The 14,889-nt window shown below is 45.9% G+C and overlaps 2 protein-coding genes across 6 annotated transcripts in view; both read left to right on the forward strand.

Moving 5' to 3' along the window:
- The first annotated feature begins 486 nt into the window (after positions 1-486).
- Positions 487-7,251, forward strand: LOC139376600 (myozenin-1-like). Of its 4 annotated transcripts, none has more exons than XM_071119379.1 (6): positions 487-704; positions 2,598-2,688; positions 4,244-4,410; positions 4,495-4,570; positions 5,457-5,640; positions 5,809-7,251. In XM_071119379.1, the coding sequence occupies exons 2-6, from the start codon at positions 2,607-2,609 to the stop codon at positions 6,038-6,040; spliced, it is 741 nt and encodes a 246-aa protein (XP_070975480.1). In that variant the 5' UTR covers positions 487-704; positions 2,598-2,606; the 3' UTR covers positions 6,041-7,251. The 4 variants fall into 4 exon arrangements, with proteins under 4 accessions (XP_070975480.1, XP_070975483.1, XP_070975482.1 ...); XM_071119382.1 differs by having other exon boundaries at positions 4,498-4,570; positions 5,460-5,640; XM_071119381.1 differs by having other exon boundaries at positions 489-704; positions 5,460-5,640.
- A 261-nt stretch (positions 7,252-7,512) lies between these two features.
- LOC139376599 (ubiquitin carboxyl-terminal hydrolase 54-like) overlaps positions 7,513-14,889 on the forward strand; it is a 36,538-nt gene continuing 29,161 nt past the window's right edge. For both annotated transcript variants that reach the window (XM_071119376.1, XM_071119378.1), the window contains exon 1: positions 7,513-7,610. The gene's annotated coding sequence lies outside the window, so the exon portion shown is untranslated. The remainder of the gene's footprint in view (positions 7,611-14,889) is intronic.

The following is a 14,889-nucleotide window of genomic DNA, read 5'->3' on the forward strand; positions in this document are numbered from 1 at the left end:
CCCCCTCACTCTCTATGTCCCTCTCTATGTCCCCCCCCCTCTCACTCTCTATGTCCCCCTCCCCACTATCTAACTTCCCCCCTCACTCTCTATGTCCCTCTCTATGTCCCCCCCGTCTCGCTCTCTATGTCCCTGTCTCTCCCCCCCCTCACGCTCTATGTCCCCCCCACTCTCTATGTCCCCCCCTCACTCTCTATGTCCCTCTCTATGTCCCCCCCCTCTCGCTTTCTATGTCTCCGTCTCTTCCCCCCCTCACTCTCTATATCCCCCCCACTCTCTATGTCCCCCCCTCACTCTCTATGTCCCTCTCTCTGTCCCCCCCCCTCTCGCTCTCTATGTCCCAGTCTCCCCCGCACTCTCTGTGTCTATAAAATACATCTCTCTCTCTCTCTCGCTCTCTCTCGCTCTCTCTCGCTCTCTCTCTCTCTCTCGCTCTCTCGCTCTCTCTCCTGGTCTATACATAGACCTCAGGAGCATCTGAGAGATAGTATCAGTCTCCTCGTAGAGCCTTAAGAAGCTCCTAGCCCCCCCTGAACCCTTAGCCTCCAGCCACCCACCCAGGCCTCCATAGCCCAGCTCCTTACTGTGCTAGGGTTTCACTCCCTCTTGGGTGTAGAGGAGGGGAGGCACTTGGACACTCTCTTGAATACTTTCAACTCTTCTCCTTCTTCCCTTCTTCTCTAATTCCTGAGGATTCTACTGAGGTAAGGCTGAGTTTGTGACATGGCTGCCCACACAATCCCACACACACACACACAAGCAGTACATGTCTGTGGCTTATGTTGTTGTGATAATAGGGAAATGAAGCAGGACTGATGATACAGGTCTGAATGTCACCAGGGTAGGGACAAGCTACCAGGCAGGGAGCGAATTGAGCAAAACACCAATTGGAGAGTTGATTGAACATGGGTTTATACCATGCAGGGCCTGCACTGTGCTAGGCTGTGCTGTGCCAGGCAGAGAAGTCCCCGTCCGTGTGAATCATGTGTCATCCACCATATGGCAGCATATCATATCACATCATAAAATGAATGAATTAATGTATCAACGGCATCGTTTCAACTCACATCGGCTAGTAGCTGTATGGATCATGCAACGCTGGCAGACTGATAAGCTCTTCAACACTTACTCGATACACCTTTGACAGCCCCATGTTAAATCATCGGGTACTAAGTTGAATGACTACATGGTCAGTGAATGCAAACTATGCCGTTGGCCTGCTTGTTCCCGAAACCATTCCCATTCCATGTCCATCAGACCAGAGTGAGTTAGGAATGTGAGGTTGATGGGCGGCAGGTAGCCTAGCGGTTAAGAGCGTTGGACCAGTAACTGAAAGGTCGCTGGTTTGAATCCCCAGCTGACTAGGTGAACATTTTGTCTATATAACCCTAAATCCTCATGTAAATAGCTCTGGATAAAAGCGGAGTGAGCGGAGTCTTTTGGGATTTGGGATGTTTGGGAATGTGCTGACTGACTATGTTTGTTGTCCTCCGGTGAGATTTATCTGCAGCTAAATCAGGAATGGTGAGCGGGACAGGAGTCCCTTCTGCTTGGGGTAACCAGACATTCAGGCTCATGTTCTCCTGAAGTTGGGGGACTTTTCCCAGCGCTAACTCAGCAGGAGCTCCATAAGCCTGGCGTTCTCCCACCTCAGTGGGAGCAATATTTAAATGTTGACCTGTAATTGATTGTCTTTATTGTGTACAATATAGGCAATCCATTTTATATACAGTACCAGTCAAAAGTTCGGACACAGCTACTCATAGAAGGGTTTTTCTTTACTTTTACTATTTCCTACATTGTAGAATAATAGTGAAGACATCAAAACTATGAAATAACACATATGGAATCATGCAGTAACTAAAAAAGTGTTAAACAAATCAAAATGTATTTTATATGTGAGATTCTTAAAAGTAGCCACCAGTTGCCTTGATGACAGCTTTGCACACTCTTGGCATTCTCTCAACCAGCTTCACGAGGAATGCTTTTCCAACAGTCTTGAAGGAGTTCCCACACATGCTGAGAGCTTGTTGGCTGCTTTTCCTTCACTATGCGGTCCAACTCATCCCAAACCGTCTCAATTGGGTTGAGGTCAGGTGATTGTAGGGGCTAGGTCATCTGATGCACCACTTCATCACTCTCCTTCTTGGTCAAATAGTTTGACATACATTTTAGAGTGAAAAATCTTAGTCTCAGCATTACTCTGTCACTGTGGAATTGCCCTGTGTGTGTGTGTGTGTGTGTGTGTGTGTGTGTGTGTGTGTGTGTGAGTGGTGACAGTAGCACTCAACAGAGCTGCTGTGGAACATATAGTATTAATAGCTACAGGGTGTTGGATTCCAGCTGGAGCTTCAATTACAGCAGGTTAAATCAATTACACCAACTACAGTATGGAACATAGACCCACAGGCCAAGAGCCTCAGAGTAATGGTTCCCTAGACACCTAAAACCTTTCCTTATCGGGTCAGTCATGTATCATCATCATCATCATCATCATCATCATCATTATCATTTTCAGTCTGATTGGGATTGGTGGATGTCACCGATCGCTCTGTGATTGGCTGTTGATTTGAACTGTGTATTTCTGATTGGTGCAGGCTCTAGCCATGCCTCTCTCAACTCCCGCCCCCCCAAAGAGGAAGAAGGCCAACAAGATCATTACTGATCTGACCAACATCACCCAGGACGGTATGACGCATGCACGCGCACACACACCCACGCGCACACACACACACAGACCACACACACACAGTCCTGATTTACAAGGTACTGCAAGCTACAGCTCTCAGCACAGGATTGCTTTGCCAGCTCCCAGCTTTGTGTGTGTGTGTGTGTGTGTGTGTGTGTGTGTGTGTGTGTGTGTGTGTGTGTGTGTGTGTGTGTGTGTGTGTGTGTGTGTGTGTGTGTGTGTGTGTGTGTGTGTGTGTGTGTGTGTGTGTGTGTGTATTGTGTGGCTGGGCTCCAGGTGTTATGAGTGATATCAGAGAGTGTGTAGCGGATGACGAGGAGAACGTTTTACGGGGAGGAGAGCAGACCAGCCAGCCATCTGTAAAACATATTTGACACTTTTATCAGAGAGAGAGAGAGAGAGAGAAAGAGATATAGGGAATAGGGAGAGAGAGAGAGAGAGAGAGAGATATAGGGAATAGGGAGAGAGAGAGAGAGAGAAAGAGATATAGGGAATAGGGAGAGAGAGAGAGAGAAAGAGATATAGGGAATAGGGGGAGAGAGAGAGAAAGAGATATAGGGAATAGGGGGAGAGAGAGAGAGAGAGAGCGAGAGAGAGAGAGAGAGAGAGAGATAGGGAGTAGGGAGAGAGAGAGAGAGAAAGAGATATAGGGAATAGGGAGAGTGAGAGAAAGAGATATAGGGAATAGGGAGAGCGAGAGAGAGAGAAAGAGATATAGGGAATAGGGAGAGAGAGAGATAAAGAGAAAGAGATATAGGGAATAGGGAGAGAGAGAGAGAGAAAGAGATATAAGGAATAGGGAGAGAGAGAGATAGAGAGAAAGATATGTCGGGAATAGGGAGAGAGAGAGAGAAATATATATAGGGACTAGGGAGAGAGAGAGAGAAAGAGATATAGGGAATAGGGAGAGAGAGCGAGAGAGAAAGAGATATAGGGAATAGGGAGAGAGAGAGAGAGAGAGAGAGAGAGAGAGAGAGAGAAATAGATATAGGGAATAGGGAGAGAGAGATATATGGAATAGGGAGAGAGAGAGAGATATTGGGAATAGGGAGAGAGAGAGAGAGAGAAAGAGATATAGGGAATAGGGAGAGAGAGAGAGAGAGAGAGAGAGAGAGAAGAGAGAGAGAGAGAGGAGAGAGAGAGCGAGAGAGAGAGAGAGGAGAGAGACAGAGAGAGAGAGAGAGAGAGAGAGAGAGAAAGAGAGAGAGAAGGACCATGTAACATTTGAATACTTCCACCTTGCTCTCACATTGGTCAAGTTGACATTTTCGCCATGTTGTTCGCAGCTATCTGCACTTTCAGAGCAACCGTGCTTAGGAGTTGGGAGTTTAGACTAGAGGATGGAGTTAGTGGTGATATGGGTCTGGGAAGAGAATATTGATTGATAATTGAGTGGATTAATATAGCCCGTTTCCAGTGCTCAAATCACTTTACATAGTAAAGGTGGGACTGTGATGCTTTGTGAACTTAGCATTGGAATCAATGCAATCAGGGATATGTAAATGACAGTACATGTCATCTCATTCAATGACATTGTGTTTCCCCCTTCTACAGATGAAGAATCGGACCCAGAGGCATCAGAGTTGGATCTGGGCACCAAGATCAAGACTCCTAAAGACACCATGCTGGAGGAATTGTCTCTTATGACCAACAAGGGATCCAAGATGTTCAGGAGGAGACAACAGAGGGTGGAGCGCTTCATTATCACCAACGAGAATATGGTGGGGGAGAGGGGGGTGGTGTAAGTGTACATGTGTGTGTGTGAGTGTGCTGATCTGGCTGTGTGTGTGTCCTGTCTCCTCTAGCAGAATCTCCAGAGCCTAGTTCCGTCCCTGGGTTGTGAAATGATGGCCCCGCCACCCGAGCCTGAACCTGAGCACGGTAGGACTATGCACTTCTAGGACTTCTCAATTAGTTCCATTGTACCAAGCTGTACTGAACAAAAATGTGAACGCGACATTCAACAATTTAAAAGATTTGAACCATTTTACAGTTCATAGAAGGAAATCAGTTAAATTAAATAAATTCATTAGGCCCTAATCTATGGCTTTCACATGACTGGGTAGGGGTGCAGTCATGGGTGGGCCTGGGAGGGTATATGCCCACCCACTTGGGAGCCAGGTCCACCCACTGGGAAGCCAGGCCCAACCAATCAGAATGAGGCTGGCGTGGTTACACGTGCTCTGCGGTTGAGAGGCCTGTTGGATGTACTGCCGAATTCTCTAAAACAATGTTGGAGGTGGCTTATGGTAGAGAAATTAACATTAAATGATCTTGCAACAATTCTGCTGGACATTCCTGCATTCAGCATGCCAATTGCACTCTCCTTCAAAACTTGAGACATTGTGTTGTGTGACAAAACTGCATATTTCCGAGTGGCCTTTTATTGTCCCCAGCACAAAGTGCACCTGTGTAATGATCATGCTGTTTAATCAGCTTCTTGATATGCCACACCTGTCATGGATTATCTTGGCAGAGGAGAAATGCTTACTAACCGGGATGTAAACAAATTTGTGCACAAAATTTGAGAGAAAAAGCTTTTGTGCATTTGGACAATTTCTGGGATATTTTATTTCAGCTTATGAAGAATGTGACCAACACTTTACATGTTGCGTTTATATTTTTGTTCCGTAAAAATCAAGCACACCTCAAGTATGTAAAACTATTTGACATTCATATGTATTGAAGCGTGTTCTGATGTCAACACCAGGGAAACGTACACACAAGCGAAAACAGTAAGATGATGTAATGTTTGTCTCCCCCACAGTAGAGGAGGAGGTGTTGGATAAGGAGGCGGAGAAAGAGAAGAGGAGGCAGCAGTATGTGCGTACTTATGTGTCTCCATGGGAACGGGCCATGAGGGGAGACGAGTCTCTGACTGCCACCATGCACCACTGCATGGCAGGACCACACCCCCCCCACGAAATGCCCAAGTTTAAGAGCTTCAACAGGTAACGCACACACATTCACACCAACACACATATGCACACAAAAACGCACGCACATAAACACCTGTCGAAAATATCCAGATTCAAGACCTTCAGCAGGTTACTGCTGATGCATTTATTACTATGTAGACATGTATTTTGTACGTTATGATATTCATATTTGATTGACAGGTCGGCCCTGCCCTATGGCGGCTCCGAGAAGGCGAGAGGCCACATGACCTTCGAGCCTCCTGAGATCCCATTTGAGCTGGAGCCTCTCCCTTCCCTGCAGGCAGACATTAGGTCCCGCCCCTCGTTCAATCGCACCCCCATCGGTTGGGTGTGCAACCCGGAGGACAACTCACACATCCACAAGCAGTTGGACGACATGCTGCCCTTCGACGGAGAGACGGACAATCTGTAGACACACACACACACACGCAAACGCACACACACACACACACACACACACACACACACACACACACACACACACACACACACACACACACACACACACACACACACACACACACACACACACACACACTGATGTACTATAGACACACACTGATGTACTATAGACACACACTGATGTACTGTAGACACACACTGATGTAGACACACACTGATGTACTATAGACACACACTGATGTAGACACACTGATGTAGACACACACTGATGTACTGTAGACACACACTGATGTAGACACACTGATGTACTGTAGACACACACTGATGTACTGTAGACACACGCTGATGTAGACACACACTGATGTACTGTAGACACACAATGATGTAGACACACACTGATGTACTGTAGACACACTGATGTAGACACACACTGATGTACTGTAGACACACACTGATGTAGACACACTGATGTACTGTAGACACACGCTGATGTACTGTAGACACACGCTGATGTAGACACACACTGATGTACTGCAGACACACACTGATGTAGACACACACTGATGTACTGTAGACACATACTGATGTAGACACACAGTGATGTACTGTAGACACACACTGATGTAGACACACACTGATGTACTGTAGACACACACTGATGTAGACACACACTGATGTAGACACACACTGATGTACTGTAGACACACACACTGATGTAGACACACACTGATGTACTGTAGACACACACTGATGTAGACACACACTGATGTAGACACACACACAGATGTCGCCGCATGTGACAAACGCAATTATTTGCGTGAAACATAAATGGCTGAAGGGAAAAGAGACAGAAGAGGGTAGGGACGATCAAATCAAATCAACTCAACGTTTATTGGCCGCGTACACAGATCTGCAGGCGTTATGGCAGAGGCAGGGAAATCCTTCTGTCACCAACTCCTGCAGTAAAATAGAATGTCTCGCAAACACGGTATAATACAAAACACACCAATAACCCCACGAATCTCAACGAGAAGTCAAGTAGCAACAATCCAAGTAGATAAGGTGATGTGATGATGAAGGTGAAGAGGAAAGTGATGAAGATGATATGACAATAACCTGGACAGTTGAACATGTAGCCTAGATACTGCAGACATTATAGACACACCTGATGTTTCTAGTAAACTCTGTATTTTATCTAATAAAACTTTCCCTGTACAGAAATCCTGGGTGAGGAACTCTGCTTATTTGCAATTTATCATTATCCCCTCAACACATTGGAATTCAGGTCTGCTCTGCTACAGTAGCTATTGCCATGACGTAATTGGTACATTATCACCAAGGCAGTTCCGCTCATTGACCGGCAGAGGGCTGCAAGGAGCTATTCATTCCCACAGTCTGACGTCACTCACTGTAAGCGAGCTCGGGAAAACCGGCCAGCTATCGCGAGAGCAGGGTGCCGCGGCCGCAGCACTGGATGGAAGGTTGGATTGAGCGCCTCTCCTCTTCTCCCTCTCCTCTCTCTCGTTCTTTTTTTTACCGGGACAGCACGAGACCTGAACGGGACACGAACGGGACCCGAGGTGAGCACGCACAGTTTAAACTCCATCTATGAGAGATTAAGGCAGGGACACGGGGTACTCATTCACCAGTAAAGAACGCACGCGGCAAAGTCAGTTCGAAAGGATGTGCGTGCTTCCGCGCGGCCAGATGTCATCTACTGTGCGTAGGTTTTGCTCTCTCTCTCTCTCTCTCTCTCTCTCTCTCTCTCTCTCTCTCTCTCTCTCTCTCTCTCCCTCTCTTCTTTCTCTCTATCTCTCTCCAGTGTTTATTACGCAGCGCTGCATGGTTCATATGGTTGAAATGGATGTAATCGATGTCCTTTACGCAGGTAGCTCAGAGGCACACACACACACACGGGCAGCATCAGCATCTCCACGAGTGTAGCTTTGTGCATCATTAGCATAATTTTAGAACAGGTGGAGATTCTGAGGACCAGATTGACACTTTCAGAGTTGGTAGATATTATAAAGCATTATACCTAATGCATTAAACGGATTATTGGAAGTTGCTTATTATATTTTATTACAGCTGGTTTGTGTTAGCCGTTAACGGCCCTGGTGACTTGTTGATAGAAAGCCAACCGCAGCCTCGGTATTGATTTACCGCTGCGGTTTGGTCTCTATGATAGATGATGTTGGCTGTTACTCTTCATACCAGCACCGAGGACACCCCTGCTGTGAGCACACACACACACACACACACACACACACACACACACACTAACACACACACACACACACACACACACACACACACACACACACACACACACACACACACACACACACACACACACACACACACAGCTCTTTGCAATGCATGTTCTGACACCTTGCTGCGGTCTGGACCAAGCATGTCTCTCTCTGGCATTCTCTCTCTCTCTCTCTCTCTCTTTCTTGCTCTCTCTGTCACGCTCCCACTCAGCAGAACAGAGTGGTAGCAGTTAGCAGACATACAGTGGGTTGAAGAGAAATATGTGGTCAGGTAGAACTGATGGAATTCCACTTTGGTTTGGTGTAGTTAAATCCTGATAGGCTGGTTTTGGCTTATTGTTGTGACTGTTGTTTATTGCTGGAGGAAAGGACAGGGGGATAGAGGAGAAGGGGAATGGGGAGAGGACAGGAGGAGAGGTGTCTACTTTTTCATTCACTCTCCTTCCTTCCTTCCTTCCTTCCTTCCTTCCTTCCTTCCTTCCTTCCTTCCTTCCTTCCAAGTCTCTCTCTCTCTCTCTCTCTCTGTCCCTCTTTATCCCTCCCTCCCCCTAATCTGTGAATAGTAGAACGTGTGAGGTTTAGTGTGCGTTTGAATTACATTATGTAAGAGAATATATTAACATATTCTCATATTCTCAGCCTTTTTTATCATCCTCATAGAAGCTCTGTGTGCACGTGCACGTGCCTGATAATATGTGCGTGTGAGTCAAGTGTGCGTGTGTGTGTTTTCATGAGGTAGAGTAAAGTGCATAGTGTATAAGCTGCGGGGAATGACCTTGAAGGGGGGGGGGGGGGGTTCAGTCTTAGATCAAACTTCTACTCTCTGTCACACGCATCCATATGTAAATACACACGCGCGAGTCACGACACACATGCACGCACACACGCGCGCGCCTTGTTAGTGACTCCTGCGTCGGCTACTTTGACCAATAAAAGTTCAATGCATTTCCAGAGTCAATAGAACTACTACTTAATAGTGAGAGTTCATTGTGAAAGTACGGGATGTCCTGAGAGGCAGGCTTGACATTGGCCTAACTCTCTAATTGGGATTCCACTCTGAAGCTGTGTGTGTGTCTGGGTGTGAATTCAAATAAAATTCTAGAATATAACGGAGTTTAAGGGGGGGGGGGGGGGGGGGGGGGGGGGTTCTTGTTCGATGAATGAAATGTTCTAAAAACGGAGTGTTCTGTATGTAATGTCTGAATAGAGCTTCAGAGGGGGGGGGGGGGGGGGCTGGTTCTAGAGAATTACTGAGAGAGAGAAAGAGAGAGAGAGAGAGGATCCTAGCCAGCAAACCTCTGAGAATTACTGAAGAAAGAGAGAGAGAGAGGGCGAGGGAAAGGGAGAGAGAGAGAAAGAGAGGGAGAGAGTGGGGAGAATGAACTCTGGGTTCTCCCCCGTTGTCAACCAGTGCTATTTGAGGCTATAACCCAGTTACGGCGCATGCGTGTGTGTGTCAGTGCGGAGAGACTTGAGATAGGGAGACTTAAGGAAAGGGAGAGAGAGAGAGAGACAAAAAGATGGATGAAGGAACTGATGAGAAGGGAGAACAGAGGTCAGAACGAGAGAGAGAATAAAGTATTTCAGCGGAGCGGAGTTTATGAAAGAGACCTAGGAGTCAGGCCATTTGGGAATCCAACTCTAGTTGTTTCCTTTTCTTGTTGGGCTCCAAAGAGCAAAATGCTAACATCTTGAAAATCAATCAATCAATCAAGTAGATTCACCAAAAGCAAACACTGGCCTGTGGGCTAGACTCAGGGATTCTCAAACTTCTTGGGGTGGGGGACTTCTTTTGTGATAGAACCCCTTCATAATCAGAACACAACTCAAGTGCAAATGAAAAAGCCTACAAGGATTTTTACTATGACATCAGCAGTGCATGGCTGGACAAACCGTGGTCACGTTCCCCTGCTTGCGTGCGTAAACCAATGGTTGCATGCCACGTCAACGACTGTGTCATCGACTGACATATCGCTGTAACATATGATGTGGTTAGCTGATACTTAAAATACCTATCCGGGTGTTGGAAGGTCTGGCAGGTATCAGCAATGCCTGGGCAGAGGAACGTGCCTCAAGTCTCGGGCCCGGAGAAAGAACATTTACAAGGCCCACATCTTGGCATTTGGAGAGTAAAAATAGAGCAGTTTTCAAGCTAATTTCCTGCAATTCTATACTTTTTTTCTTGGGGCAGTGAGATTTCTTGTTGTTGCAACTTTAAAGATACACTATATACACAAAGGTATGTGAACCCCCCCCCCCCCCCCTTCAAATGAGTGGATTTGTATAAAATCAAGCACACAGCTATTCAATCTCCATAGACCAACATTGGCAGTAGAATGGCCCGTACTGAAGAGGTCAGTGACTTGCAACGTGGCACCGTCTTAGGATGCTGCCTTTCCAACAAGTCCGTTTTTCAAATTTCTGCCCTGCTAGAGCTGCCCTGGTCAATTGTAAGTGCTGTTATTGTAAAGTGGAAACGTCTAGGAGAAACAAAGGCTCAGCCGCGAAGTGGTAGGCCACACAAGCTCACAGAATGGGACCGTTGAGTCCTGAAGCACGTAGCGCGCAAAAATGGTCTGTCCTCTGTTCTAAACTGCCTCTGGAAGCATCGTCAGCACAGTAACTGTTTGTCGTGAGCTTTATGCAATGGGTTTCCATGGCCGAGCAGCCGCACACAAGCCTAAGGTCACCATGTGCAATGTCAAGCGTCGGAGTGGTGTAAAGCTCGCCGCCATTGGACTCTGGAGCAGTGGAAATGCGTGATGAATCACGCTTCACCATCTGGCAGTCCGACAGATTAATCTGTGTTTGGCGGATGCCAGGAGAACGCTACCTGCCTGTAAAGTTTGGTGGAGGAGGAATAATGCTCTGGGGCTGTTTTTCATGGTTCGGGCTAGGCCCCTTAGTTCCAGTGAACTCTACAGCATACAATGGCGTTCTAGACAATTCTGTGCTTCCAAATTTGTGGCAACAATTTGGGAACGGGCCTTTCCCTTTTCAGCATGACAATTGCACAAAGCGAGGTCCATACAGAAATGGTTGATCGAGATCAGAGTGGAAGAACTTGACTGGCCTGCACAGAGCCCTGACTTCAACCCCATCAAATACCTTTGGGATGAATTGGAACACCGACTGCGAGCCAGGCCTAATCTCCCAACATCAGTGCCCGACCTCACTAATGCTCTTGTGGTTGAATGGAAGCAAGTCCCCGCAGTAATTTTCCAACACCCAGCAGAGTGGAGGCTGTTATAACAGAAAATGGGGGACCAACTCCGTATTAATACCCATCATTTTGGAATGAGATGTTTGAAGAGCAGGTGCCCACATACTTTTGGCCATATAGTATAATATCCTGCAAATCTGCACATTTTACCATAAGGCAGAGAGAACACTTTGCAGTTTTGAATCTTAAATTACAGTGCATTTATGTCAAATACATTTTGGGGAATAGTATTGAGTTTATAAATTGATAATTGATGTAGTACTGTGGATACCAATATCCCTGTAAGCCTCCAAGGCCCATGTTGCCCAGGGTTAACAATTGTAGATGTAAGAATTGTAATTGTACTGTAGATATTGAATATAAATTGTATTGTATTGTATTACACACTATAAACTTATTCCACTGATCCTTTGGCCAAAAGTCTTTTAATATGTTGTTATTAATATTATTAATATTCATATATATTTAAAAAAATACACTACCGTTCAAAAGTTTGGGGTCACTTAGAAATGTCCTTATGTTTGAAAGAAAATCACTTTTTGTCCATTAAAATAACATCAAATTGATCAGAAATACAGTGTAGACATTGTTAATGTTGTAAATGACTATTGTAGCTGGAAATGGCAGATTTTTTATGGAATATCTACATAGGCGTACAGAGGCCCATTATCAGCAACCATCACCCCTGTATTCCAATGGCACGTTGTGTTAGCAAATCCAAGTTTATAATTTTAAAAGGCTAATTGACCATTAGAAAATCCTTTTGCAATTATGTTAGCACAGCTGAAAACTGCAATAAAACTGGCCTTCTTTAGACTAGTTCAGTATCTGGAGCATCAGCATTTGCGGGTTTGATTACAGGCTCAAAATGGCCAGAAACAAAGAACTTTCTTCTGAAACTCGTCAGTCTATTCTTGTTCTGAGAAATTAAAGCTTGTTCGATGAATGAAATGTTCTAAAAACGGAGTGTTCTGTATGTAATGTCTGAATAGAGCTTCAGAGGGGGGGGGGGGGGGGGGCTGGTTCTAGAGAATTACTGAGAGAGAGAAAGAGAGAGAGAGAGAGGATCCTAGCCAGCAAACCTCTGAGAATTACTGAAGAAAGAGAGAGAGAGAGGGCGAGGGAAAGGGAGAGAGAGAGAAAGAGAGGGAGAGAGTGGGGAGAATGAACTCTGGGTTCTCCCCCGTTGTCAACCAGTGCTATTTGAGGCTATAACCCAGTTACGGCGCATGCGTGTGTGTGTCAGTGCGGAGAGACTTGAGATAGGGAGACTTAAGGAAAGGGAGAGAGAGAGAGAGACAAAAAGATGGATGAAGGAACTGATGAGAAGGGAGAACAGAGGTCAGAACGAGAGAGAGAATAAAGTATTTCAGCGGAGCGGAGTTTATGAAAGAGACCTAGGAGTCAGGCCATTTGGGAATCCAACTCTAGTTGTTTCCTTTTCTTGTTGGGCTCCAAAGAGCAAAATGCTAACATCTTGAAAATCAATCAATCAATCAAGTAGATTCACCAAAAGCAAACACTGGCCTGTGGGCTAGACTCAGGGATTCTCAAACTTCTTGGGGTGGGGGACTTCTTTTGTGATAGAACCCCTTCATAATCAGAACACAACTCAAGTGCAAATGAAAAAGCCTACAAGGATTTTTACTATGACATCAGCAGTGCATGGCTGGACAAACCGTGGTCACGTTCCCCTGCTTGCGTGCGTAAACCAATGGTTGCATGCCACGTCAACGACTGTGTCATCGACTGACATATCGCTGTAACATATGATGTGGTTAGCTGATACTTAAAATACCTATCCGGGTGTTGGAAGGTCTGGCAGGTATCAGCAATGCCTGGGCAGAGGAACGTGCCTCAAGTCTCGGGCCCGGAGAAAGAACATTTACAAGGCCCACATCTTGGCATTTGGAGAGTAAAAATAGAGCAGTTTTCAAGCTAATTTCCTGCAATTCTATACTTTTTTTCTTGGGGCAGTGAGATTTCTTGTTGTTGCAACTTTAAAGATACACTATATACACAAAGGTATGTGAACCCCCCCCCCCCCCCTTCAAATGAGTGGATTTGTATAAAATCAAGCACACAGCTATTCAATCTCCATAGACCAACATTGGCAGTAGAATGGCCCGTACTGAAGAGGTCAGTGACTTGCAACGTGGCACCGTCTTAGGATGCTGCCTTTCCAACAAGTCCGTTTTTCAAATTTCTGCCCTGCTAGAGCTGCCCTGGTCAATTGTAAGTGCTGTTATTGTAAAGTGGAAACGTCTAGGAGAAACAAAGGCTCAGCCGCGAAGTGGTAGGCCACACAAGCTCACAGAATGGGACCGTTGAGTCCTGAAGCACGTAGCGCGCAAAAATGGTCTGTCCTCTGTTCTAAACTGCCTCTGGAAGCATCGTCAGCACAGTAACTGTTTGTCGTGAGCTTTATGCAATGGGTTTCCATGGCCGAGCAGCCGCACACAAGCCTAAGGTCACCATGTGCAATGTCAAGCGTCGGAGTGGTGTAAAGCTCGCCGCCATTGGACTCTGGAGCAGTGGAAATGCGTGATGAATCACGCTTCACCATCTGGCAGTCCGACAGATTAATCTGTGTTTGGCGGATGCCAGGAGAACGCTACCTGCCTGTAAAGTTTGGTGGAGGAGGAATAATGCTCTGGGGCTGTTTTTCATGGTTCGGGCTAGGCCCCTTAGTTCCAGTGAACTCTACAGCATACAATGGCGTTCTAGACAATTCTGTGCTTCCAAATTTGTGGCAACAATTTGGGAACGGGCCTTTCCCTTTTCAGCATGACAATTGCACAAAGCGAGGTCCATACAGAAATGGTTGATCGAGATCAGAGTGGAAGAACTTGACTGGCCTGCACAGAGCCCTGACTTCAACCCCATCAAATACCTTTGGGATGAATTGGAACACCGACTGCGAGCCAGGCCTAATCTCCCAACATCAGTGCCCGACCTCACTAATGCTCTTGTGGTTGAATGGAAGCAAGTCCCCGCAGTAATTTTCCAACACCCAGCAGAGTGGAGGCTGTTATAACAGAAAATGGGGGACCAACTCCGTATTAATACCCATCATTTTGGAATGAGATGTTTGAAGAGCAGGTGCCCACATACTTTTGGCCATATAGTATAATATCCTGCAAATCTGCACATTTTACCATAAGGCAGAGAGAACACTTTGCAGTTTTGAATCTTAAATTACAGTGCATTTATGTCAAATACATTTTGGGGAATAGTATTGAGTTTATAAATTGATAATTGATGTAGTACTGTGGATACCAATATCCCTGTAAGCCTCCAAGGCCCATGTTGCCCAGGGTTAACAATTGTAGATGTAAGAATTGTAATTGTACTGTAGATATT

This window comes from Oncorhynchus clarkii, chromosome 20 (genome assembly GCF_045791955.1).
Source record: "Oncorhynchus clarkii lewisi isolate Uvic-CL-2024 chromosome 20, UVic_Ocla_1.0, whole genome shotgun sequence".
Taxonomy (NCBI): Eukaryota; Metazoa; Chordata; class Actinopteri; order Salmoniformes; family Salmonidae; genus Oncorhynchus; species Oncorhynchus clarkii.